This window comes from Hemicordylus capensis, chromosome 16 (assembly GCF_027244095.1).
Source record: "Hemicordylus capensis ecotype Gifberg chromosome 16, rHemCap1.1.pri, whole genome shotgun sequence".
In the NCBI taxonomy this organism is placed as follows: domain Eukaryota; kingdom Metazoa; phylum Chordata; class Lepidosauria; order Squamata; family Cordylidae; genus Hemicordylus; species Hemicordylus capensis.
The window spans coordinates 7,905,403-7,926,313 of NC_069672.1; the positions used below are offsets into that span (position 1 = coordinate 7,905,403).

At 49.9% G+C, this 20,911-nt stretch overlaps 1 protein-coding gene across 6 annotated transcripts in view; it reads left to right on the top strand.

Moving 5' to 3' along the window:
- The window catches only part of VPS13D (vacuolar protein sorting 13 homolog D), a 171,515-nt gene that overhangs the window by 58,139 nt on the left and 92,465 nt on the right, over positions 1-20,911 (top strand). For all 6 annotated transcript variants that reach the window (XR_008312635.1, XM_053280941.1, XM_053280945.1 and 3 more), the window contains exons 30-38: positions 8,272-8,481; positions 9,120-9,376; positions 10,696-10,829; positions 11,664-11,819; positions 13,836-14,040; positions 15,526-15,600; positions 16,161-16,367; positions 16,796-16,885; positions 17,589-17,729. Coding sequence is in view for 5 of the 6 variants with exons in the window: in XM_053280941.1 (XP_053136916.1) it covers positions 8,272-8,481; positions 9,120-9,376; positions 10,696-10,829; positions 11,664-11,819; positions 13,836-14,040; positions 15,526-15,600; positions 16,161-16,367; positions 16,796-16,885; positions 17,589-17,729 (1,475 nt within the window). In the remaining variant the exon portion in view is untranslated. The remainder of the gene's footprint in view (positions 1-8,271; positions 8,482-9,119; positions 9,377-10,695; positions 10,830-11,663; positions 11,820-13,835; positions 14,041-15,525; positions 15,601-16,160; positions 16,368-16,795; positions 16,886-17,588; positions 17,730-20,911) is intronic.

A 20,911-nucleotide genomic window follows, 5' to 3' on the forward strand; every position in this document is an offset into this window, starting at 1 on the left:
GAAGCTGTGACAGGTCTTGCCAACCTTGACCCCATTATCTATGATTTGGTGAGATTTCTTGGTAATGGGGGGGGGGGTGTTTCCGTGCTTTCTGGCGGTTTGGGGGTGATTTCTGGGGTTTCCCCCTCACTCCTCTTGCTGACTATGGCTGATTTAAAGGGATTCCGGGTGTGTTTTAGTGATTTTTTCTGGTCTATCATCTTTATTTTTCCATCTTTTCACAACTGTGATTCCCCTAACCCCCTGTTTCCAATGTATTTCAGTTGCTCGTCAACCGCGAGGTTTTCCCAGCACGGAACCCTTGCGTTTGTTGAGGAATGACAGTACCATTTTTCAACAAAGGTTCCCAAAGTGGCTTACGTAGACATCCAAATAAACAAAGATGGTCCCCTGTCCCCAAAGAGCTCACCATCTAAAAAGAAACGCAAAGAAGACACCAGCAACAGCCACTGGAGGGATGCCGGGCTGGGGATGGATAGGACCAGTTGCTCTCCCCCTGCTCAATAAAGAGAATCACCACTTTAAAAGGTGCCTCTTTGCTCAGTTAGCAAGCTGGTATCTGGATTGGAGGCGACCTGCCTTTGAGCCTGGAGGTACCTATAGCCGTCAGAACTCATAGCGATTGATAGCCCTCTCCGCCCTGAATTAGCCTTTCTAATAAAGCAGTGGGGTTGTCTGTTGCTGGACCTCTGAGGCATCTTGTACTTAGCAGGGACATCTCTGGATCAGCAGGAGGCACCTGTCAGCCACCTGCTGAATGGCCCCCTGCTCTGGCATCCCAACAGAGCTGACAAGTGCTTTCTGCCTGTCTCCTTTGGGGCATCACTTTTCCAGCAGACGCAGGCTTCTGTGGCCAGCCGCAGAGGTAGCTGAAAGTCTGTTTGTTTGTTTATCTATATATTAATTTATTTGATTTCTATACTGCCCTTCCAAAAATGGCTCAGGGTCTTTTACACAGAAAAAATAATAAATAAATAAGATGGATCCCTGTCCCCAGAGGGCTCACAGTCTAAAAAGAAACATAGACCCCAGCCACAGCCACTGGAGCTACTGTGCTGGGAGTGGATAGGGCCAGTTACTCCCCCTCCCGCTAAATAAAGAGAATCACCACGTTAAAAGGTGCCTCTTTGCCGAGTTGTTCTCCCCTGATTAAAGACAGCCAGGCTTCAGAAGAGACTCTGGATGTCTGGCATTTGGAGTGGTCTTTGTGCCGTTTGGGAAGTACTAGACAGTCGGGATGTGCCCAGAGCGATTCGGCGCCTGAAATTCGAGGCACCAAAACGCTTCGAGCCGCCCTAGCTGAATCGTTTCGGCGGGCGGCGAGCAGGTGCTTTAAAGGGAGGAAGGCGGGTCTTACCTGCCCCTCTGTCGCTCCTCTGCTGCCCCACCGTGGCGCTGTCAGCACTAAACAGCTGCACTGTCTATTCTGCTTCCTGCTCGGGAACAGGAAGGGGCACATGCGGCATTGGCATGGTGTCCACGCATGCATGAGTGCCATTTCTGTGGTCAGCATGGTGTTGCTGGCCACGCAAGTGGCACCCACGCACGCGAGCAAACTGCTGGGAACAGGGAACTTCCTGATCTGGATAGTGATCCGTTGTATTCATAACAATGGGTTCTGCGCCTGCGCAGTGACCTCACGGACCGATTAGCTAGCTCCTCGCTCCGCCCCTAACTGCCCTGCACGAGACCGTGCTCTTCTTATCCCTGGCAGTTGGGGCGTGTCTCTTTCAGTTTCTGGAGGACCGCCATTGCGTCAACACCTCGGACTGTTAGCTCCTCGGCTAGTTAGTAAATTGATATATTGGTAAAAGACTAGGAACGGATTAGGATGACGAATTGGTTTTAGGAAATTTGGACTGTAATTGGACTTGGATTTGGATCACCCGCAAGGACGTAGTAAGCATAAAAACGAACGTTACGATAGTGGGATGGCTGAGGTCATGTCGACTAAGGACAGACCCAAAACGACTTTCAAACGCTGCACGGAGTGCAATGCGAAACTGCCTTCAACTGATACACATGATGCCTGTTTGTTGTGTCTGGGAGAGCAGCACAACCCCGCAGGTTGTAGAATTTGCTCGTCATTTTCGAAGCAAACTTTGAAAAATCGAGCGCTAAGGCTTCGGGCGGCACTATATGATGATGCGCTGCGCCCGCCGACCCCTAGACCGTCGACATCGATGTCGGGGACCGCTTCGATGTCGTCCACGATGTCGAAGACAAACCATCCTTCGATATCGAAAGCGAGCACGCCTATGGTGGACTCTGCCGGTAGGCAGTCGAAAGCCACTGTGTCTGCTGAGTTTAAGCAGCCGGCTGATGCAAAGAAGAAACGTCACCGGCATAAGTGACACAAGCAAAAATCGTCTACAGAGGAGGATCAGGGATCTTCGCCCCCTTGAAAAAGGACTAAGAAAACTCGGGTCCATAGTCGAACTCCGTCTCCATTGCCGCTCCAATCAGATTGCGATGATTGGGACTCTGCTGAGTCGACGGCTTCGACACCGTGGAAATCGGTATCGAGAGAGTGTCAAGGTTTACAGGCACCGATGGAGTCGATGTCGGTCTCGATGTCGACAGTCACACAGCCGCAGCTGAATGCACCAATGTACTCGGTATCGACACGTAACGTGGTGTCGACGGTGAAATCCCCATCGATACCAGCGTCCTCTACACTGGCAGGGTCGGTACCGCAAATGCAGGACGGGACGCTTACCTTACCATGCACGGTATCGACTGTCGATTCGGTATCGGCTTCGACGTCGAGGGATGCTTTGATTCCAGAAAATATAGAGCAGACAGCCGCAAAACCTTTTCAACATCGACGGGGTGCGATGGAACTTACACCAGCTAGAACCCCATTGATTTCTCCAGCCATAACTCCGAGACAGGGGTACAGATCGGAGGACTTTCTGGATTTCGGAGAAGATGCTACAGAGAGGAAGATAGCGGCAGGATCTGGAGCAAGAAGGGACTTACTAGCCCTTTTGGAGTCGACTGATACGACGCCAACTGAGCCTACTTTCCTTGGTTTCCCGGATCGGGGAATGAGAGAACTGTCGGTACCGAGTACTCCACTACTGCCGGTACCGAGGACTCCGTCGGGATCCCCACAGCGTGTACATTTGCCGGCTGTGTTGAGACCAGTGCAACGTGTTTCAGCAGCAACTAGCCCAATGCTTACGCAAAGGCCACCTATGGTGGACAGGGCGACAGTGACGGGACCGTCTCCGATGTTTGTACGCCCGCCGGCTACGTGTTTTACCCAGCGGACTGTTGCACAATCTGATCACGCATGCGGTTTCACGCATTCCCCACCGGTGATTTATCCAGCGGACTACGCGGATTACAAGATATGGAAGGCACAGCAACAGTTGCGGGCGGTGGCAACTCAACCTGTGGTAGTGTCTGCTGTGGAAACTTTATCCGCCAGCATTCCAGTAGCGACATCTGCTCCTCCAGCAACACAACAACCAAAAGTACCTGTTGCACCATTGGAGAGGCCGGATTCCGGAGATGCGGATTCTTCGGATTCTACGGGGACTGATGAGGACGATCCTTCCATTCCAGAAGAGCCTATGGAACCTGAACTGCCATCCGATGTAGCCCCGCACACTTCGGTTTCGCCATCGGAGGAGCTGAAGGCATATCACATTCAGATACGTGAGATGGCGGAGGCATTGGGCCTTGAATTGAGGCAGCCTGAGATGGACCTTAAGGATCCTGTATATAATATGATGGCACGTGCTAAAGTGTCTCACCCAGTTGCTTTGCCCATGATACCAGCGATAACGAAAGCGGCACAGACTGCATGGGAGGTCCTACAAACATCGACAGCTACCTCACGTAAACTTGAGGGCCTATATCGGGTGCAAGAGACTGACTGTGGCTACCTTATGAAGCACCCGGAACCAAATTCTTTGGTTATAGAGTGCGCCTCTTCGAAAGGGGGAGCGCGACATTCGACGCCCGGTGATAAGGAGGGCAGAAAACTTGATGTTCTGGGACGGAAGGTCTATGCTACGTCAAGTTTGGCAATCAAGATTGCTAATTACTTGGCTTGTTTGACGAGATATGGTCACCACATTTGGGACACACTGTTCCAAGATTCAGCAACAATGTCACCTGAGGAATTTCAGGAGAATTTTAAAAGGACATATGAGAAAGCGACGGTCATTACGCGGCATTTGCTGAGCACGTTTAAACATGCTGCGGAAACTGAGTCACGTGCAATGACCACTGCTATTACCTTGAGGCGCCATGCGTGGCTACAATCAACAACTTTGCAGCAGGACATGCGCGATAAAATAGAACACTTACCATTTGATGGCAAAGGGCTCTTTGCCGAGACGACAGATTCCACGATGCAGTCGTGGAAGCAATCAAAGTTCACTGCCAAGACGTTCATGGCAGCAGTGAGTGGTCAGGCATCAAAAAACTTTGCTTATGGACGTCAGCAAGGCTGCTCCAGATACAGACAGGACAGAAGGGACAATAAACGGCAGTATAAGCCTTATCAACGCAATAAGCCCTATGCCCAGCGCCAGAAAGGACAGAAGCCTGGCAAGGACCAACATAAGCAGTCTCTTTGATGGGACGGTCCATCCACCTCCTATGCTACCGACAACACTAGAAGCTCGGGAACCCAAGACCCACAACAACGGTCTTGTGCAGGTCAGCATTACCATCAAACTGGCCAGTCACGCGCAAGCGTGGCACAACATAACATCAGATCAATGGGTATTGAAAATCATAAAGTGTGGCTACGCGATAGAGTTCAAAGCTTTGCCACCTTTTCAAGGAATAACCTATACCAGGTCAACCCAAGTACTGATGGAGGAAGTACAAGTGTTGTTGCAAAAGCAGGCAATTGTGCCAGTGAGGTGGGTGGACAGAATGCAGGGATTCTATTCCCGTTATTTCCAAGTCCCCAAGAAGGACGGGGGCATAAGGGCGATAATGGACTTAAGGCAACTGAATTGGTATGTAGACACGAGAAAATTCAGGATGATAACACTACAAGGCATTTTACATCTTCTTGTGCAAGAAGAGTGGGCTGTCACTTTGGACTTGAAGGATGCCTATTTTCATATAGGTATTCGCGAAGGACATCGCAAGTACCTGCGGTTCACCGTAGGAGATACAGCGTACCAGTATCAGGTTTTGCCATTCGGCCTGTCCACAGCGCCAAGAGTGTTTACCAAAGTCATGGCGACTGTAGTTGCTTTCTTAAGGACCCAAGGGATAGTGGTGTATCCATACTTGGACGATTGGCTCCTGGTCAGCGACAAAAGAGAGAGATTACTTTCCCAAGTCCAGTATGTACTCACTCTTCTGAGAGACCTAGGAATCACGGTGAACCAGAAGAAGTCACGGTTGCAGCCCCAGAGACGGGTGGACTACATTGGTGCGATTTTAGACATGCAAGAAAAAAGGGCTTATCTGCCGGAGTCCAGGTATGCCCAGATCAAGGAGCTTATACATCTTTTCCAACAGCAACCCAAGCAAAGGGCTGTGTCGATTCAGAGGCTCCTAGGGCTCATGGCGTCATGCAATACGACTGTTTGCAATACAAGGTTGCGTATGCGACCTCTACAGACTTGGTTTCTGATGAACTTTCGACCAAATCGCGACAGCCAGCACAAATGGCTAACATTCCCATGTGCGGTACTAAGGTCCTTGAAATGGTGGACACTTGCAAGCAACTTGCTTTCAGGCATGCCATACCAACCACTCACGCCGGCATGCAGTGTAACAACGGATGCCTCCCTACAGGGATGGGGAGCACATTGCCTACAACATCAGATTCAGGGGCGGTGGACAAGTCTGCAGGCGAAAAAACACATAAACTACCTGGAACTTCTTGCAGTGTTCTTGGCCCTAAGGGCATTTCAATCCCTACTGCACGGGAAGGTGGTGCAGATCCACCTGGACAATACCACCGCAATGGCGTACCTAAACAAGCAGGGGGGTACGGTCTCTCAGGTGCTGTGTGTGCTGAGTCAAAACATCTGGAATTGGTGTATTGCTCGGGACATAATTCTGATAGCAATACACATAAAAGGGGTGGACAACGTTCAGGCAGATGGACTGAGCAGAGCCCTGGTATACAACCAGCAACACGAGTGGGAGATGAATATGGACTATCTGTCGGCACTATTCAACAAATGGGGATGGCCGACTGTGGATCTGTTTGCGACGGCTGTAAACACAAAGTGTCCGACATATTGCTCTCGTGCGGGAGTAGGCACGGGATCCAAAGGGGACACTTTCCAGTACAGATGGACGAAAAGTCTTTTTTACCTGTTTCCACCGCAACCACTAATATCGAGGGTGGTGGCGCAATTGCTCAGGGACAACACGAAGGCCATTTTGATAACGCCATGGTGGCCCAGACAACAATGGTTTTCAACAGTGCTATGTATGTCAAGGGGAGTATACCACAAGTTTCCCAATCAGCCGGACTTGTTGTCTCAAGATTCAGGGGCGATAAACCATCCCCAAGTAGAGACGCTTCGGCTCACAGCGTGGCGCATAGGTTATTAAAAAAGATTCTATTAAACACTAGAAAGAGGTCGACTCGCCGCAATTACGACAGTAAGTGGAGACGTTTTAAACTCTACGCTAGGGAGCGTGGTTTCTTACCAAGGCGAGCATCGGTAACTCAAGTGTTACTATATATCACAACCCTCAAAATGATGGGCTTGGCGAATGCCTCTTTGAAGGTACACCTCTCAGCAATCTCTTCAGAGCATAGGGGATGGGACAAGTCTACGGTGTTTTCCCATCCGGAATGCAAGAAATTTCTGAAGGGGTTAAATAATCTGTACCCACCAATTCGGCGCCCACATCAGCAGTGGGATTTGACTTTGGTGCTACAGGCGCTGACTCAGCCACCGTTTGAACCTATGGCAACGGCCTCCTTACGTCTTCTTTCCATTAAGACAGCCTTCTTAATAGCGATAACGACGGCACGGAGGGTAGGTGAGCTAGCTGCTCTTAGAATGGACAAACCATTTATGCAAGTTTTTCCGCATAAGGTCTCTCTTCGGCTGGATCCGAAGTTCCGCCCCAAGATAACGTCTGATTTCCACATTAATGCGGATATAATTCTTCCAACATTTTTCCAGAGCCCAGAATCACGACTAGAAAAGGAGATGCATACTCTGGATGTCCGTAGGGCGCTCCTATACTACTTGGACGCCACTAAGTCTATTCGACGGACTAGGAAACTGTTTGTCTTGTACACGGGCTCGGTTAAGGGAAAGCCGGTCTCACGACAGAGGTTGGCTCAGTGGGTTGTGAAGGCAGTAAAGCTAGCTTATACTGCGCAAGGCAAAGTACCACCAGGGACTATCACAGCTCACACTACGAGAGCCTATGCCTCCTCTGCAGCGGACTTGGCCGGTGTATCGATGAAGGATATATGCAAAGCAGCGACTTGGACGTCAAACCAACCCTTCATTCGGCATTATGCAGTGGACCTGCGACAATCAAAGGAAGGAGAGTTTGGGCGGAGTGTACTGAAGAGGGTCCTGCCGTAGATACTGCCCACCACCAAGGCAGCAGCTGGCTAATCACCCATTGTTATGAATGCAACGGATCACTATCCAGATAAACAGGTTGTTCACCTGTAACTGATGATCTGGAAGAGATCCGTTGTATTCATAAGACCCGCCCGGACCTCCCCACGGTTTTCGAGCAGGACCAGGTTGGGTTTCAAAAGAAAAAGGAAAAAAAAAGACTGTCGGTCCTCCAGAAACTGAAAGAGACACGCCCCAACTGCCAGGGATAAGAAGAGCACGGTCTCGTGCAGGGCAGTTAGGGGCGGAGCGAGGAGCTAGCTAATCGGTCCGTGAGGTCACTGCGCAGGCGCAGAACCCATTGTTATGAATACAACGGATCTCTTCCAGATCATCAGTTACAGGTGAGCAACCTGTTTTTCGCAAGCAGGAAGCAACCCTGCGGTGTGGCTTTTCAGAACAGACCGCACGGCTGTTTAATACTGACAGAGCCGCGACAGAGGGGTAGGTAAGACCTGCCTTCCTCTTCTTAAAGCATCCGCTCATCCCACCCACCCCAATGTGCACAGAATGCTGCGTGCACATCCCTCTTAGCTAGGGGGTCCTTTGCGAGTTGGGTCACTGATACCAGCAAGCTTTTTCTAATCCAGAGAGAGCTTTGGCGATCACATGGGGAGGACCCGGTTTATTTGTGTTTGTTTGTTTGTTTGTTCTTTTGCGGGGGGGTCCCGGAACGTTTTTCTAGGTTTGACTTCAAGAAGTCCAAGCTGCTCTTTGAGAGTTTCTCGAACCAGACCAAGTCCATCAACCTGGTTTCGCACTCCATGATGGCGTTTGACACCCGCTACGCCGGGCCGAGAGCTTCCGCAGGAACGCCCAACGTGTTCAGTTGCATCTTCCAGTCCTCCAAGAACAGCAATACTCCCGGCGCCATACAGATTGAGCTGCATTACAGGTGGGTGGCCTGCTCTGCCAGGATGGCTGAAGCTTGCCTGGATGAGGCCACCAGGATGAGGCCCTTGTTTTTCACGGGGCTTTCATCCCCGCCTCCAGCCGTGAATGCCATAACGGCAGGGTTGGAATCCTGGAACTGGTGCTATAGAAAATACCTCTCACGCGATTTTGTCGTGCAAACTTTACAGGGATTATAGTTTCAAATTGGTTGCTCCCCTGCTGGTAAAGTTCCCGGGACACTCTGATGAATTGGACTTAGAGTTTTTATTGTTTAATGGTAGTAAGGAGAACTCTTATAATGTGGCAAGGTTTTGCCATATCGTATGTAAAATTCGTTGGGGTTTTATGTAATGTCTTTCTTTCTTTCTTTCTTTCTTTCTTTCTTTCTTTCTTTCTTTCTTTCTTTCTTTCTTTCTTTCTTGACTGATCTACAATCGTAATAAAGTTCTGTCTAATGTTGGAATCCTGGCTCCTATAGGAATCTTGGTGTTAAGTTCCTCAACACAGTGTAAAGTGCTAAAAATCACCAAGGGGAGGGAGCAGAAATAAGAGGAATACAGCATAGTTCCCCCAGGTTACTAAACATAGTCTTTGCCCCAGGTTGCTTAAACGTATTCTTTGCTCCCGGTCCCCTCTTAGATCGACCAAAGATGCCTCCTGCTTCACCATCGTCCTGAACAACCTCCGCGTGTTCCTGATCTTTGATTGGCTGCTGCTTGTCCACGACTTCCTGCAGACGCCCAGCGACACCAAGCGGGAGCCCCCGCCCCGCCATCGCCACTACAGCAGCGAACCCGCAGTTGTCCCCAAAGCCGTGAAGTGTGGGATCGTGACGAAGCGCTCTTCCCTCCAGGTCTCCGCGGAAAAACAGTTGGAAGTCAAGATCAATGTGACGGGTGAGGCGAAGCTGCGGACACTGTGAGGGTTGGGTTGGGGAGATCGAAGATCAATGCAGCCAAGCGACCGACTAGTCCGGGGTGGGCAAACCTGGCCCTAAAGCTGTTGTTGGACTACAATTCCCATCATCCCTAGCCACGAGAACTTGCCTGATCCCGCTGCTCGATGCAGGAAATCTGGAGCTAGTGCAGGGGGGCACAACTCAAACGCCCGAGTGGACCGGAACCAACCACAACGTTGTGTGCGGGGTCCAGGATCAATTTAATTTAATTACTAGAACTATCAGTTTTGACCTGCCCTGTGAGGTTGTCTCAGGTGTGGCTTCTCAGAGTTCCGGGCCCTGGGGAGGTACGTGAGGCCCGGGCTCTGGGGGGGGGGGCTTCTCTGTTGCAGCCCGCTCCTTACGGAACCCCCTGCCTCCTGAGATCCATAATGCCACCTCCCTTCTGTCCTTTAAGAAGCTTTTGAAAACTTATTTATTTTGCCAAGTCTTGTGTGTGTCTGTCTGATTCCCCCTTTTCCCTCTTGTTTTATTCATTCATTCATTCATTCGATTTCTATACCGCCCTTCCAAAAATGGCTCAGGGCAGTTTACACAGAGAAGTAATAAATAAACAAGATGGCTCCCTGTCCCCAAAGGGCTCACATTCTAAAAAGAAACACAAGATAGACACCAGCAACAGTCACTGGAGGTCCTGTGCTGGGGGTGGAGAGGGCCATTTACTCTCCCCTTGCTCAATAAAAGAGAATCACCACGTTGAAAGGTGCCTCTTTGCCAAGTTTTCGTCGTTGCTTTAATTTATGTAAACCGCCTCGAGTCTATGGAAGTCAGACAGGCAGTACATTTGCTAAATAAATAAATAATAATGAAAGCAATTATTATTTCCTTGTGCATTTGATCCCCTCAAGAGACCCACAATTTAAACTAAAGATAGTGGCCAAGAAGAGGGAGTTCCCTCCCTGGCATCTTCAAGATAGGGCTGAGGTGTCTGCCAGAAAACCTTGGGAGAGGCACTGCCAGTCAGTGTAGACGATACTGAGCTAGAGGGACCAAAGGTCTGACTCAGTAGAAGGCAGCTCCCTATGTTCCTAAAGTGACGGTGCCAGGCAAGCCTCACTGGGGAGGCTATTCCATAAACAGGGGTGCCACCACCAAACAGGCCCGAGCAGCCACCCACCTCGCCTCATTTGGAAGGACCTGCAAAGACAATCTCAAGGTCCGGGAAGAGACACATGGGGGAAGGTGCTCTCCCAAGCCGTTTAGGGCTTTAAAGGTTAAAAGTAGTACTAGAAACTATGTGTGTTTTTTCTCTTCCAGGTACCGAATTTGTGGTGGTTGAAGACATGTCCTGTCTGGATACCAGCGCAATTATTTTGAAGGGGACTACAGTGCTCACTTACAAACCCAAACTGGTGGATCGGCCTTTCTCGGGCAGCTTGTTTGGCATTGAGGTCAGAGTCCACCCTGCCCCGCCCTAACCTTTTGAGTGGTTATCCTAAAAGTGGTTGCAGACCTGTAGCCTTAAACGGGAAGACCAGGACAGACGCCCGCAGAGGTCTGAAGGCTCTCTTGCATCTCTGCTCCCTGCAACATAGGAAGCTGCCATATACTGAGTCTGACCCTTGGTCCATCTAGCGCAGTATTGTCTACCCAGACTGGCAGCGGCTTCTCCAAGGTTGCAGGCAGGAGTCTCTCCCAGCCCTGTTTTGGAGATGCTGCCAGGGAGGGAATTTGGAACCTTCTGCTCTTCCCAGAGCAGCTCCATCCCCTAAGGGAAATATCTTGCAGTGTAGTCTTCCATTCAAATGCAAATCAAGGCAGACCCTGCTTAGCAAAGGAGACAAGTCATGCTTGCGACCACAAGACCAGCTCTTCTTGGGCAGAACACGAATGCATGGCGGCTTCACCTGGCACATCATTAATTTGTGGAACTCTCTGCCCCAGGATGTGGTGATAGCTGCTCATTTGGTTGGCTGTAAAAGGGGCTTAGAAAAATTCATAGAGGACAGATCTATCAACGGCTACTAGTCTGATGGCTGTAGGCCACCTCCAGCCTCAGAGGCAAGATGCCTCCGAATGCCAGTTGCCGGAGGGGCAACAGCAGGAGAGAGGGCCTGCCCTCCTTTCTTGCCTGTGGGCTTCCCGGAGGCATCTGGCAGGCCACTGTGTGAAACGGGGTGCTGGCCTAGAGAGGCCTCCTTGGGCCTGATCCCGCAGGGCTGTTCTTGCGTCCGTGTGCCTGTTCTGCAAGCTTGATCACAAGCGCCGTTGCCTTCTGTCCTCAGGTTTTTTCCTGCCGGCTAGGAAACGAGCAGGAGACGGCGCTCTCCATCATTGACCCCGTCCAAATTCAGGTCGAGCTGGTGGGCAACTCGTCATACCCCAGTGGCTCCGGGTTGCTGGATGCTTTCAACAGTGAGGACTTCCCACCCGTGTTGGAGGTACCGAAGTTGTTTGGCCAGCATTCTGCAATGCACAGGGCGGCCTGGACGTCCAGTTCAGCCCGTGGACCAGCCTCTAAGCCAGAGCTGCACAACTTGGGCCCTCCAGCCGCTGTGGGACTGCAGCTTTACTTTTACTTTACTTTTACTTTACTTTTACTTTACTTCACATGTATATTCTGCTCTTCCTCCAAGGAGTCCAGAGCCTTGTACATACTTAAGTTTCTCCTCACAACAACCCTGTGAGGTAGGTTAGGCTGAGAGAGAAGTGCCCAGAGTCACCCAGCTGGCTTGAGTGGGGATTTGAACCCGGGTCTCCCCGGTCCTAGTCCAGCACTCTGACCACTACACCACGCTGGCTCTTCCCCAGATTCCCCTGTGGCATCTTCCCTAGCCACAGTAGCCATTAGTCAGGGATGTGGGGAAATGCAGTCCAGTGGCAGCTGGCAGGCCACAGTTGTGCAGCCCTCCTCTAAGCCTGTGGAAACCTCTGGCTGGTGGTAGCAGCTGTGGCTTTTAGTTGATTTTATTATTTATTATTACATTATAGCCCGCTCTTCCTCCAAGGAGCCCAGAGTGCATGCTTATGTTTCTCCTCACAACAACCCTGTGAAGCAGGTTAGGCCGAGAGATGTGTGACTGGTCCAGAGTCACCCAGCGAGTTTCATGGCTGAATGGAGATTTGAACTCCGGTCTTCCCGGTCTTTGTCCAGCACTCTAACCACTACACCACACTGGCTTTTGATAGTTCTTACTGGCACCCAGAGAGCTTCACAGCAGCATTCATACAGGAAAACCTCACCGTTCATGGACTCACCATCTACGTTTTCGCATATCTGCGGGTGTCTCGTTGACATCCGTTTGCATTATCCGTGCACACAAAAGGGTTAAAACCCACATATTTGCAGTTCCTAGAGGGCCAGAAGCAGTGTTCTCTTTAATTTTTTTTCATCTGTGTACGGAATGAGTTTTGCTCTGGGCGGCAGTATCAAGGCAGTGTGTGCACACATGCGTTCAGAATTGGGCCTTCCTGATTCAACCTGAGTGGGATCTAAAATTAACTGAGCGGACATCAAAAACTTGAAAGCGCATGCACATGCGCACGCCTTAGAGGGAACACTGGCCAGAAGTGACCGCAGAAGTCACTTCTGGCTGCCATTTTGTCTGAGTTATTGATTGCTTAAGTGCCGTCAAATCGGTGTCGACTCGTAGCGACCACACAGATACATTCTCTCTAGGACGATCTGTCTTTAATTTGGCCTTTAAGGTCTCTGCGTGGTGCATTCATTGCTGTTTTGTCTCCAGGAGTCATTTTGTGGCTGTTTTGTGTGTGTGTGTGTGTGTGTGTGTGTGTGTGTGTGTGTGTGTGTGTGTGTTTTAAAAAAACACGCATGTCCCCCACAATTTTTCATGGTTGGGAGGACATTTCGTGCTTTGAGGGGCATTCCTGGGCACATGCAGACCCCATGGAGCATGGTACAGTAAACAATTTTGGTGGTTTTTTAGCAGTTTTGTAGCGGTTTTCCTCCTTTCTGGAACCTAACCCCCCGTTTCCCATAGGCGTAATGCCTCATGACTCGCGGTTCCATGACTTGCGGTACTAGGCGAGAAACGGAACCCCCACGAGTAGCGAGGTTTGCCTGTACCGTATTTACCTGAATCCAAGACTAGGGACCCCCCACACACACCCCACGTTCTTTGATGATAGAAACCGGGAGCCATCTTACATCCAGAATCGTTCTCCTTCGGGGCCAATAATAGGTATAATCTGTATTGAACCTGTATCCTTTATGGGGTCGCCTTAAAATCAGAGTCATATTCTATTCAGATGGATGTGGTTAGAATCTGAGTGTTCCTGTTCTCTTCCGCCCAAAGAAGCCAGGTGCTTGCTAGGAGGAGGAGGGCTGGTCATCGTAGGGATGTTCCTAAGAGGGAGCTCTTTCGGTAGTAAAGAAAACGAAAACCCCCCAGTCTCTCTGTCCTGATGTGTGTTGTTTTCCCCCCATCATTCTTCAGATTCACTTGCAAGCCCTGAACATCAGGCTGTCCTACAACGACGTCCAGCTGTTTCTGGCGATTGTCAAGTCCATCCCTGGCCAGACCAGCAACGCTGTGCCCAACACCTCTGCTTCTCCTGCCGGGTCATCTTTGGCAAACGAGACCTTGGGACCAACACCCGAAACCCCAGAAACCCTGAAGCACACTCTGGATCCTGTCCTTGGTAGGGATGGAGGTTTTTTTGTTTGTTTTGAATCTGGGTATTTTTTTAGTCTGTTGCAGAGTAAATCCAGACCTTTACATTTTACACCAAGTAAATGTTTGTAGTTGGATTACATGTTTCAGCCAGTGTCTCATTGATTGAGAAACGAGCTTTAAGTGCCTGGCGTTGCTCGGGCAACCCAGCATTTCTCTTTGTTTTGTAGCTATAGCAATAGCACTTACATTTATATACCGCTCTAGAGCTGGAGCTCTCTAAGCGGTTTACAATGATTTTTAGCATATTGCCCCCAACATTCTGGGTACTCATTTTACCGACCTCGGAAGGATGGAAGGCTGAGTCAGCCTTGAGCCCCTGGTCAGGATCGAACTTGTAACCTGGTTACAGGGCAGCAGTTTTACCACTGCGCCACCAGGGGCTCTACCCACCAGGGGCTATACCCATTGTATATCCGCCTGTCTGTGCAGGGTGGTTCCCAGGTACCTTATGTTACTGGTAGGGTCCCAGGCAGTCGCTGTGCAAAGTTTGGTCCCGATAGCGCAAAAGGTGTGGAAATGTATAGGGAGCAGATGAAAATTAAACTTTATTTATACAGAAGATATTGAACTGCTGCTGATCTCATGCAGACCAATTTCCTTCTGCATGTCACAGAAAAGCAAACCGGTGAATTTTAATCTGCCAGATTTTAATCTGCGACTGGCTTTAGAAATCTGCTGTATTTACCTGAATAGAAGGCGACTCTGAATGTAAGACGATGCCTTGGGGGAAAAAGAGGCGAAGTAAAGGTTATAATAATAATGATCCTCTATAATAAAACCCTTAAGTGTGATCCCGTGCCGCCCGTGTCTTTTTCGGCAGTTCTGGGCATGCGCAGAGCGCATGCCCAGAACCGCCGAGAAAGATACGGCCGCCCAGACACGGGCGGCCATGTTGGCCAAATCGACCCAAACAATTGCCGCCGCCGCCGCCCGCCCTCCCAACTGCCCGAGTCCTCCTCACGCCCCCCCCCCCCACGATTAAGGGCCAAATCGGCCCAAACAATTGCCGCTGCTGCCGCCGCCTGCCCACCCACCCAGCTGCCTGAGTCCTCCTCACCCCGTTAGGCCCGCATCAGTCGAGCGATCAAAGACCATATTCTGAGAAGGAGAGAGGAGCTCGCAAACAGAGCTCCTCTCTGTGCAAAGCCTCTGCCGAACTGCCACTATGGACGCAAAGGACGCAACAGGCGTCCTTTGCGCCCAAAGCGCCAGTTCGGGCAGAGGCTTTGCAGCCTCTGGCCCTCTAGGAACCACGGCTGTGTGGGTTTTAACCCTTTCATATCCGTGGATAACGAGATCAAGTGTCGTTTAGACACCCGCAAGCGTGCGGCACGGTGAATGGCGGTTCCGTGGATAACGAGGTTTGCCTGTACTTCCATTAGAGATTTTGGAAACAATTGTGCATGAAGACGTGTCTAGGCCTTGTCTGTGACCCGATCCTTAATTCTAGAGTTGCAGCTGGCTCGACTACAGGAGCTGGGCTTCACCATGGAGGACTGCCGCAAAGCTCTTCTGATCTGCCAAGGTATGGTCGTTGTGTATAAAGCATTGCCCATTTCTTTAAAAAATTGCCTGTTCGCTTGCTGTTACTGCACGCCAGGCGAGACATCCAAACTGCACGTGTGAATAGTGTTGGCTCTTCTCCCAGTCCGCAACTTTCACATATTCTCTTGTGTTTGTGCTGAAAACAATGGAAAAGCCTCCCCTGTGAGGCTTGTCTAGTGTCGTCACTTTGTTCTTTTAGATGCCAGGTGAAGACTTTTTTCTTTTCCTGTTCACTCAGGCTTTTTACATTGATTAAAAAATAAAAATAAAAAACTGTGTAAACAAAACTGAGCTAGATGGACCAATGGTCTGACTTGGTATATGGCAGCATCCTATGTCCCTAAGGACGGCTGATTGACAATGGACCATAAAAATACAGGTTGGTTGTCAGCTTTTTGTAGGTTTCCTTGGACCGAGACTACTTTATGTGCACAGCAACAATATTATTACTTTCCCCCTCTTTTCTCCCCCCCCCCCCACCCCTTCCCTTTGATTTCTTGGTAGGCTGATTGCTTGAATGTGTGCTCTCTGTGTACTCAGGTCAGCTGAAGAAAGCAGCAAGCTGGCTCTTCAAGAACGCGGAGCCTCTGAAGTGCACACCCTTGGAAGCCAGCCACCGGGACACCCAGAGCTCTGTGGTCCTGCGCTTGATCTCCGGGGTTGAAATCAAAGCAGAAAGCATCTGCATCTGTTTCATCGACGACTGCATGGACTGCGACGTTCCCTTGGCTGAATTAACCTTTTCGAGTGAGTACAGCAGACCCTCATTTTTCACGGGGTCACCCATCGTGGTTTCAGCTATTGGCGATGAACATAGAACCTAGGAAGCTGCCATGTACTGAGTCAGACCATTGGTCTATCTAGCTCAGTATTACCTTCACAGGGGTGGGGGGTAAATGCTCCCACCCACACCCTTAAAGCCACATCTCCCACCCCGGCTGTCGTATCTTTGAGCTGGCCAGGCTTTGAACCAGTTCATGCACACCCCTAAACACTGCACCGGATCTGAAAACCTCCAGTGAGAGAGTGTCCACCATTGCAGGTGGCAGAGAGTTCCACTGCCCAACAGCTCTGAGGGTTTAAAAAGAACCAACCCAGTTGGGACTCCCTGCTGTTAAGTAATTATTTAGTTTTTCAACCACCGGTTTCAATAACCCTGTCACCTTTCCTTGCAGGTTTGAATTTCCTTAAGCATCTGAGAGCCACCCCTGAAGGCTATGCCCATTTCACACTCTCTGGGGATTACTATAACCGGGAGCTTTCAGGTAACTATCTAGTTTTACTGGAGCTTTTAAAACAGACTGGCATAATTGATCAGTCTGCACCCGCTGGATTTCCCTCAGGATACGTTTTATGTGAGCAATCAACAGAGTTTTGCCTGCAGGCTGAAAGAAGGCAGAAGCTTTTCCAGTTGCACCCAAAACGATGTACTGAAATGGATTTCAAAATTGCAAGTTAAAGATAACATGGCACTTAGTATTTCATTTGGAAATCAATTTCAATACATTGTTTTGAATGCAACTGAGAGGTTTGAAACAAACACACACACACAAAACTTGGTTTTGTGCTTAGTTTTGGTAGCCGGTCAGACATTTTGGTGTTCTTATGTTCCTGTGCCTGCGGAAACCCATAATCCCAGCAGGGAGGCAGTAAGCTTCCTCTGTCATTTGTGTCCCAGAGCAGTCTCTGAACACACTCAACCATCACGGCTAGTCATCCCTTAACTTCAGTCCTCCTGGCATTTTCCACACCTGGAAAATGCCTGTAAAGGTCAGGATCTATTTCAGTTTCAAAGCAGACCAGGATCTGAAAACTGGGCCTTCCCTTTTCTCCATTTCAGGTTTTTTTCTGCGTGTGGGTGTGTGTGAGCAAAATGCTGTGTTTTCTGAGCATAACTTTCCAGATCTGGAATGGATGCAGCACCCGTGTCACCTGGTGATGTGTGTTCTCTCCCTCCCTCCCTCCCAGGCTGGGAACCGTTTATTGAGCCTTGGCCGTGCTGCGTATCCTGGCAGCAGCAGCCAGCTAGCCGTCTCCACCCTTCCCGGTTGAAGCTGGAAGTGAAGGCGAAGCACCGTCTGGATATCAACATCACTTCAGTGTTGACTGGTATGCCGTGTTGATTTTTTTCATCTGTATGGAATTAGTTTTGTCCTGGGCGGCAGTATCAAGACTGTGTGTGTGCACAAGTATATTCAGAGTGGGTTCAACTGAGTTCAACTGATTCAACTGAGCAGGACTTAATATTAACTGAGCCGACATAAAAAACCATGTGATAGCATGAACACGTGCACGCCTTAGAGCAGGGTTGCTCAACTTCGGCCCTCCAGCTGTCTTGGGACTACAACTCCCATAATCCCCAGCTTCAATGGGCCAGGATCAATGGCCCATAGCCAGGGATTATGGGAGTTGTAGGCCAACATCTGCAGGAGGGCCAGAGCTGAGCAGCCCTGCCTTAGGGGGAACACTGCTGCTATGACAAATACAGAGTCTGGCACCCAAGCCTGCTCTTCCGGCCACAGAAGACTGATGCAGAATCTCTTAGGCCCGGGTTTCTCAAACTGGGATCCCCAGATGAGGTTGGACTACAACTCCCATCATCCCCAGCCACAGTGCCCAAAGTTTGAGACGCCCTGCCCTAAGCCCTTCTCTTCATAGGGACCATTCCTAGCATATGTGCGCTTAGGATTGCTCCCTTAGTGCAGAAGTGTGTCCAGTTCTGGGCCCTGCATTTGTAGAACGATGCTGGTCATCTGGAAGGGATGCAGAAGAGGAGAACCAAGATGGGGAGGAATCTGGAAACCGAGTTCTGTGAGGAGCTGAGTATGTTTAGCCTGGAGAAGAGAAGACTAAGTAGGTACAGTCAGATCCCCGTATTTGTGGACCCACCATCTGTGGTTTTGCGTATCCACGGTCAGGTCACTGACCTCAGCATACACGAATGAAATCCGCAGGGGAAAAGGGGTTAACTCAGCATATCCTCAGGTCTGTTGTAAATCTGTTAGCTCGGCTAACCCAACAGGATTTACAACCCCTTCAGCTCTCCACCTGTGAGTTAAACAGAAAGTAGCAGCAAAGCTGCACGAAGGAAAACGAAAGACTCACAAAGAAAAATAGTAAACGAATAAAGTCCCCTGAACTAACCTAGGTACCCCGCTCTATGATAACTGAGTAATAACTGAAAAGAAAACAACAGAGCAAGGAATGAATAGAACAAGGGACAATAGAGCAGGAACAACAGAACAAGGGCAAACTGGAACTCGAAAGGTTGAGGAATTCTAAATAGAAACACGGTCGGCGGTAAGCGAAAGTTGCTGACAGCAATCTGTGCAACTAACAGACTGCTTAATATAGGGCTCAAGATAACCGGCAGCCAATCAGCTTTCCTGAGTCAGCACTTCTACTTCTTCTCCTGCGATATCCTGCACCTGCTTGTCTTCCACTGAGCCTTCCTCTTGAGATGTCTTCTCAAGACAGGCAAAATCCCCGCCCCCTCCTGATCAGCCTCCTGAGCTCTCATGTCTGGCAGCTGTCCCGATTCCTCAGCTCCAGAGTCTGTTCTCCTTGCCAAATCCTGTTGCTGTGCCTCTGAGCCTGCACTCCCAACCGAGTCCTCCCGTTCCTCCTCTGACTCTTGTGAGTCAGAGGTCTGAGCCAGGACAAGATTGGAGGCAGCCGGGAATGACCACAGAGGTCATTTCCGGCCACCATTTTGAGAATCAGAGTCATTTTGTGGCTCATTTTATTTGGGGGGGAAACTAAAAACGGGGGTGGAATTGCTTGCAGAGCATGGTAGGGTACCCTTTAAAACCTTTTCCTCCGCCCTGTATTTTAAAACCTTTCCCTCCGCGATCCAATTGCCCCAGTAACCCAATATTCATGGTTTTCATATCTGTGGTAGCAGTGGAGAACGGAACTCCTGCGAATGCCGAGGCTCTCCTGCACATTTATCTCTGCCTTCAGATATCTGAAGGGCTGCTGCCTAGAAGAACTGGGGGTGGGTTGTCCTCTGTTGCTAAAGAACCAGCCACTTGAAATCACAAGGAAGTAGATTTAGCCTTGGTGTTTGGAAGAACTCTGTAACTGGATGGGCTGTTGGAGAGTGGAACAGCCTGCCTCCCTCAGTGGTGAGCTTTTCAACAGAGGCTGAGTGGTCATCGAATTGATATCAATCAATCAAATGAAATCTGTCAGCGGTGCTGTAGCAGATGTCTGCACTGAATAGGGGGCTGGAATAGAGAATCTCTGAGCCCCATGATTCCCTGCTAACTTGGCAAAGAGGCACCTTTTAACGTGGTGATTCTCTTTTATTGAGCAGGGGGAGAGTAACTGGCCCTCTCCACCCCCAGCACAGCATCCCTCCGGTGACTGTTGCTGGTGTCTATCTGATGTTCCTTTTTAGATTGTGAGCCCTTTGGGGACAGGGAGCCAACTTATTTATTTATTATTTCTCTGTGTAAAGCGCCCTGAGCCATTTTTGGAAGGGCGGTATAGAAATCGAATGAATGAATAAATTCCACGTTTAGCTTGCATTGCATTGCTGCTGCTGCTGTGCTTGGCTATAATCTCCTCGGCCTAGAAAGAGTTATGCAAATTGCCTGTCGGTTAGTTTCAGTGATCCCTTTCACAGGGATTCCCAACGGTTGTGGACTACGACTCCCAGAATCCCCAAGCAAAAGCCTTTGGAGCTGGGGATTCTGGGAGTTGTCGTCAACGGCATCTGGGAATCCCTGTTAGAGGGAACGCTGGTTGGTTGATCTGGTCTGCTTTTGGGCCGCCGTCTGACCTGTGATGGTGCACTGCTTCTAGGTGATGCAACGGCCTGACTCCGTATAGAGCAGCTTCATAGGAACAAGGGAAGCCGCCTTATATGGAGGCAGACCTTTGGTCCATGTAGCTCAGTATTGATTACACCAGGGGTGCACAACCCAGATGTCCTGGTGGGTCAGAAACAACCATGACCAAGGTCCACTTTCAGCACATTAATTATTACACTAAAATTAATGATTAAAAAAATAATAATGACAGCAAGGGAGCAGAGGGTTGGAGTCAGGGGGAAAGGGGAGCGAGGTGAGGGGAGCGGTGAGTGGGCTGTGGCATGGGGTGGGACCAGCAAGGTGGGTGAGGGACAGAGGAAGCTTCCGTATGCCAAGTCAGACCACTGGTCTGTCCAGCTCAGGATTGTCTTCACAGACTGGCAGCGGCTTCTCCAAGGTTGCAGGCAGGAATCTCTCTCAGCCCTATCTTGGAGATGCTGCCAGGAAGGTAACTTGGGACCTTCTGCTCCATCC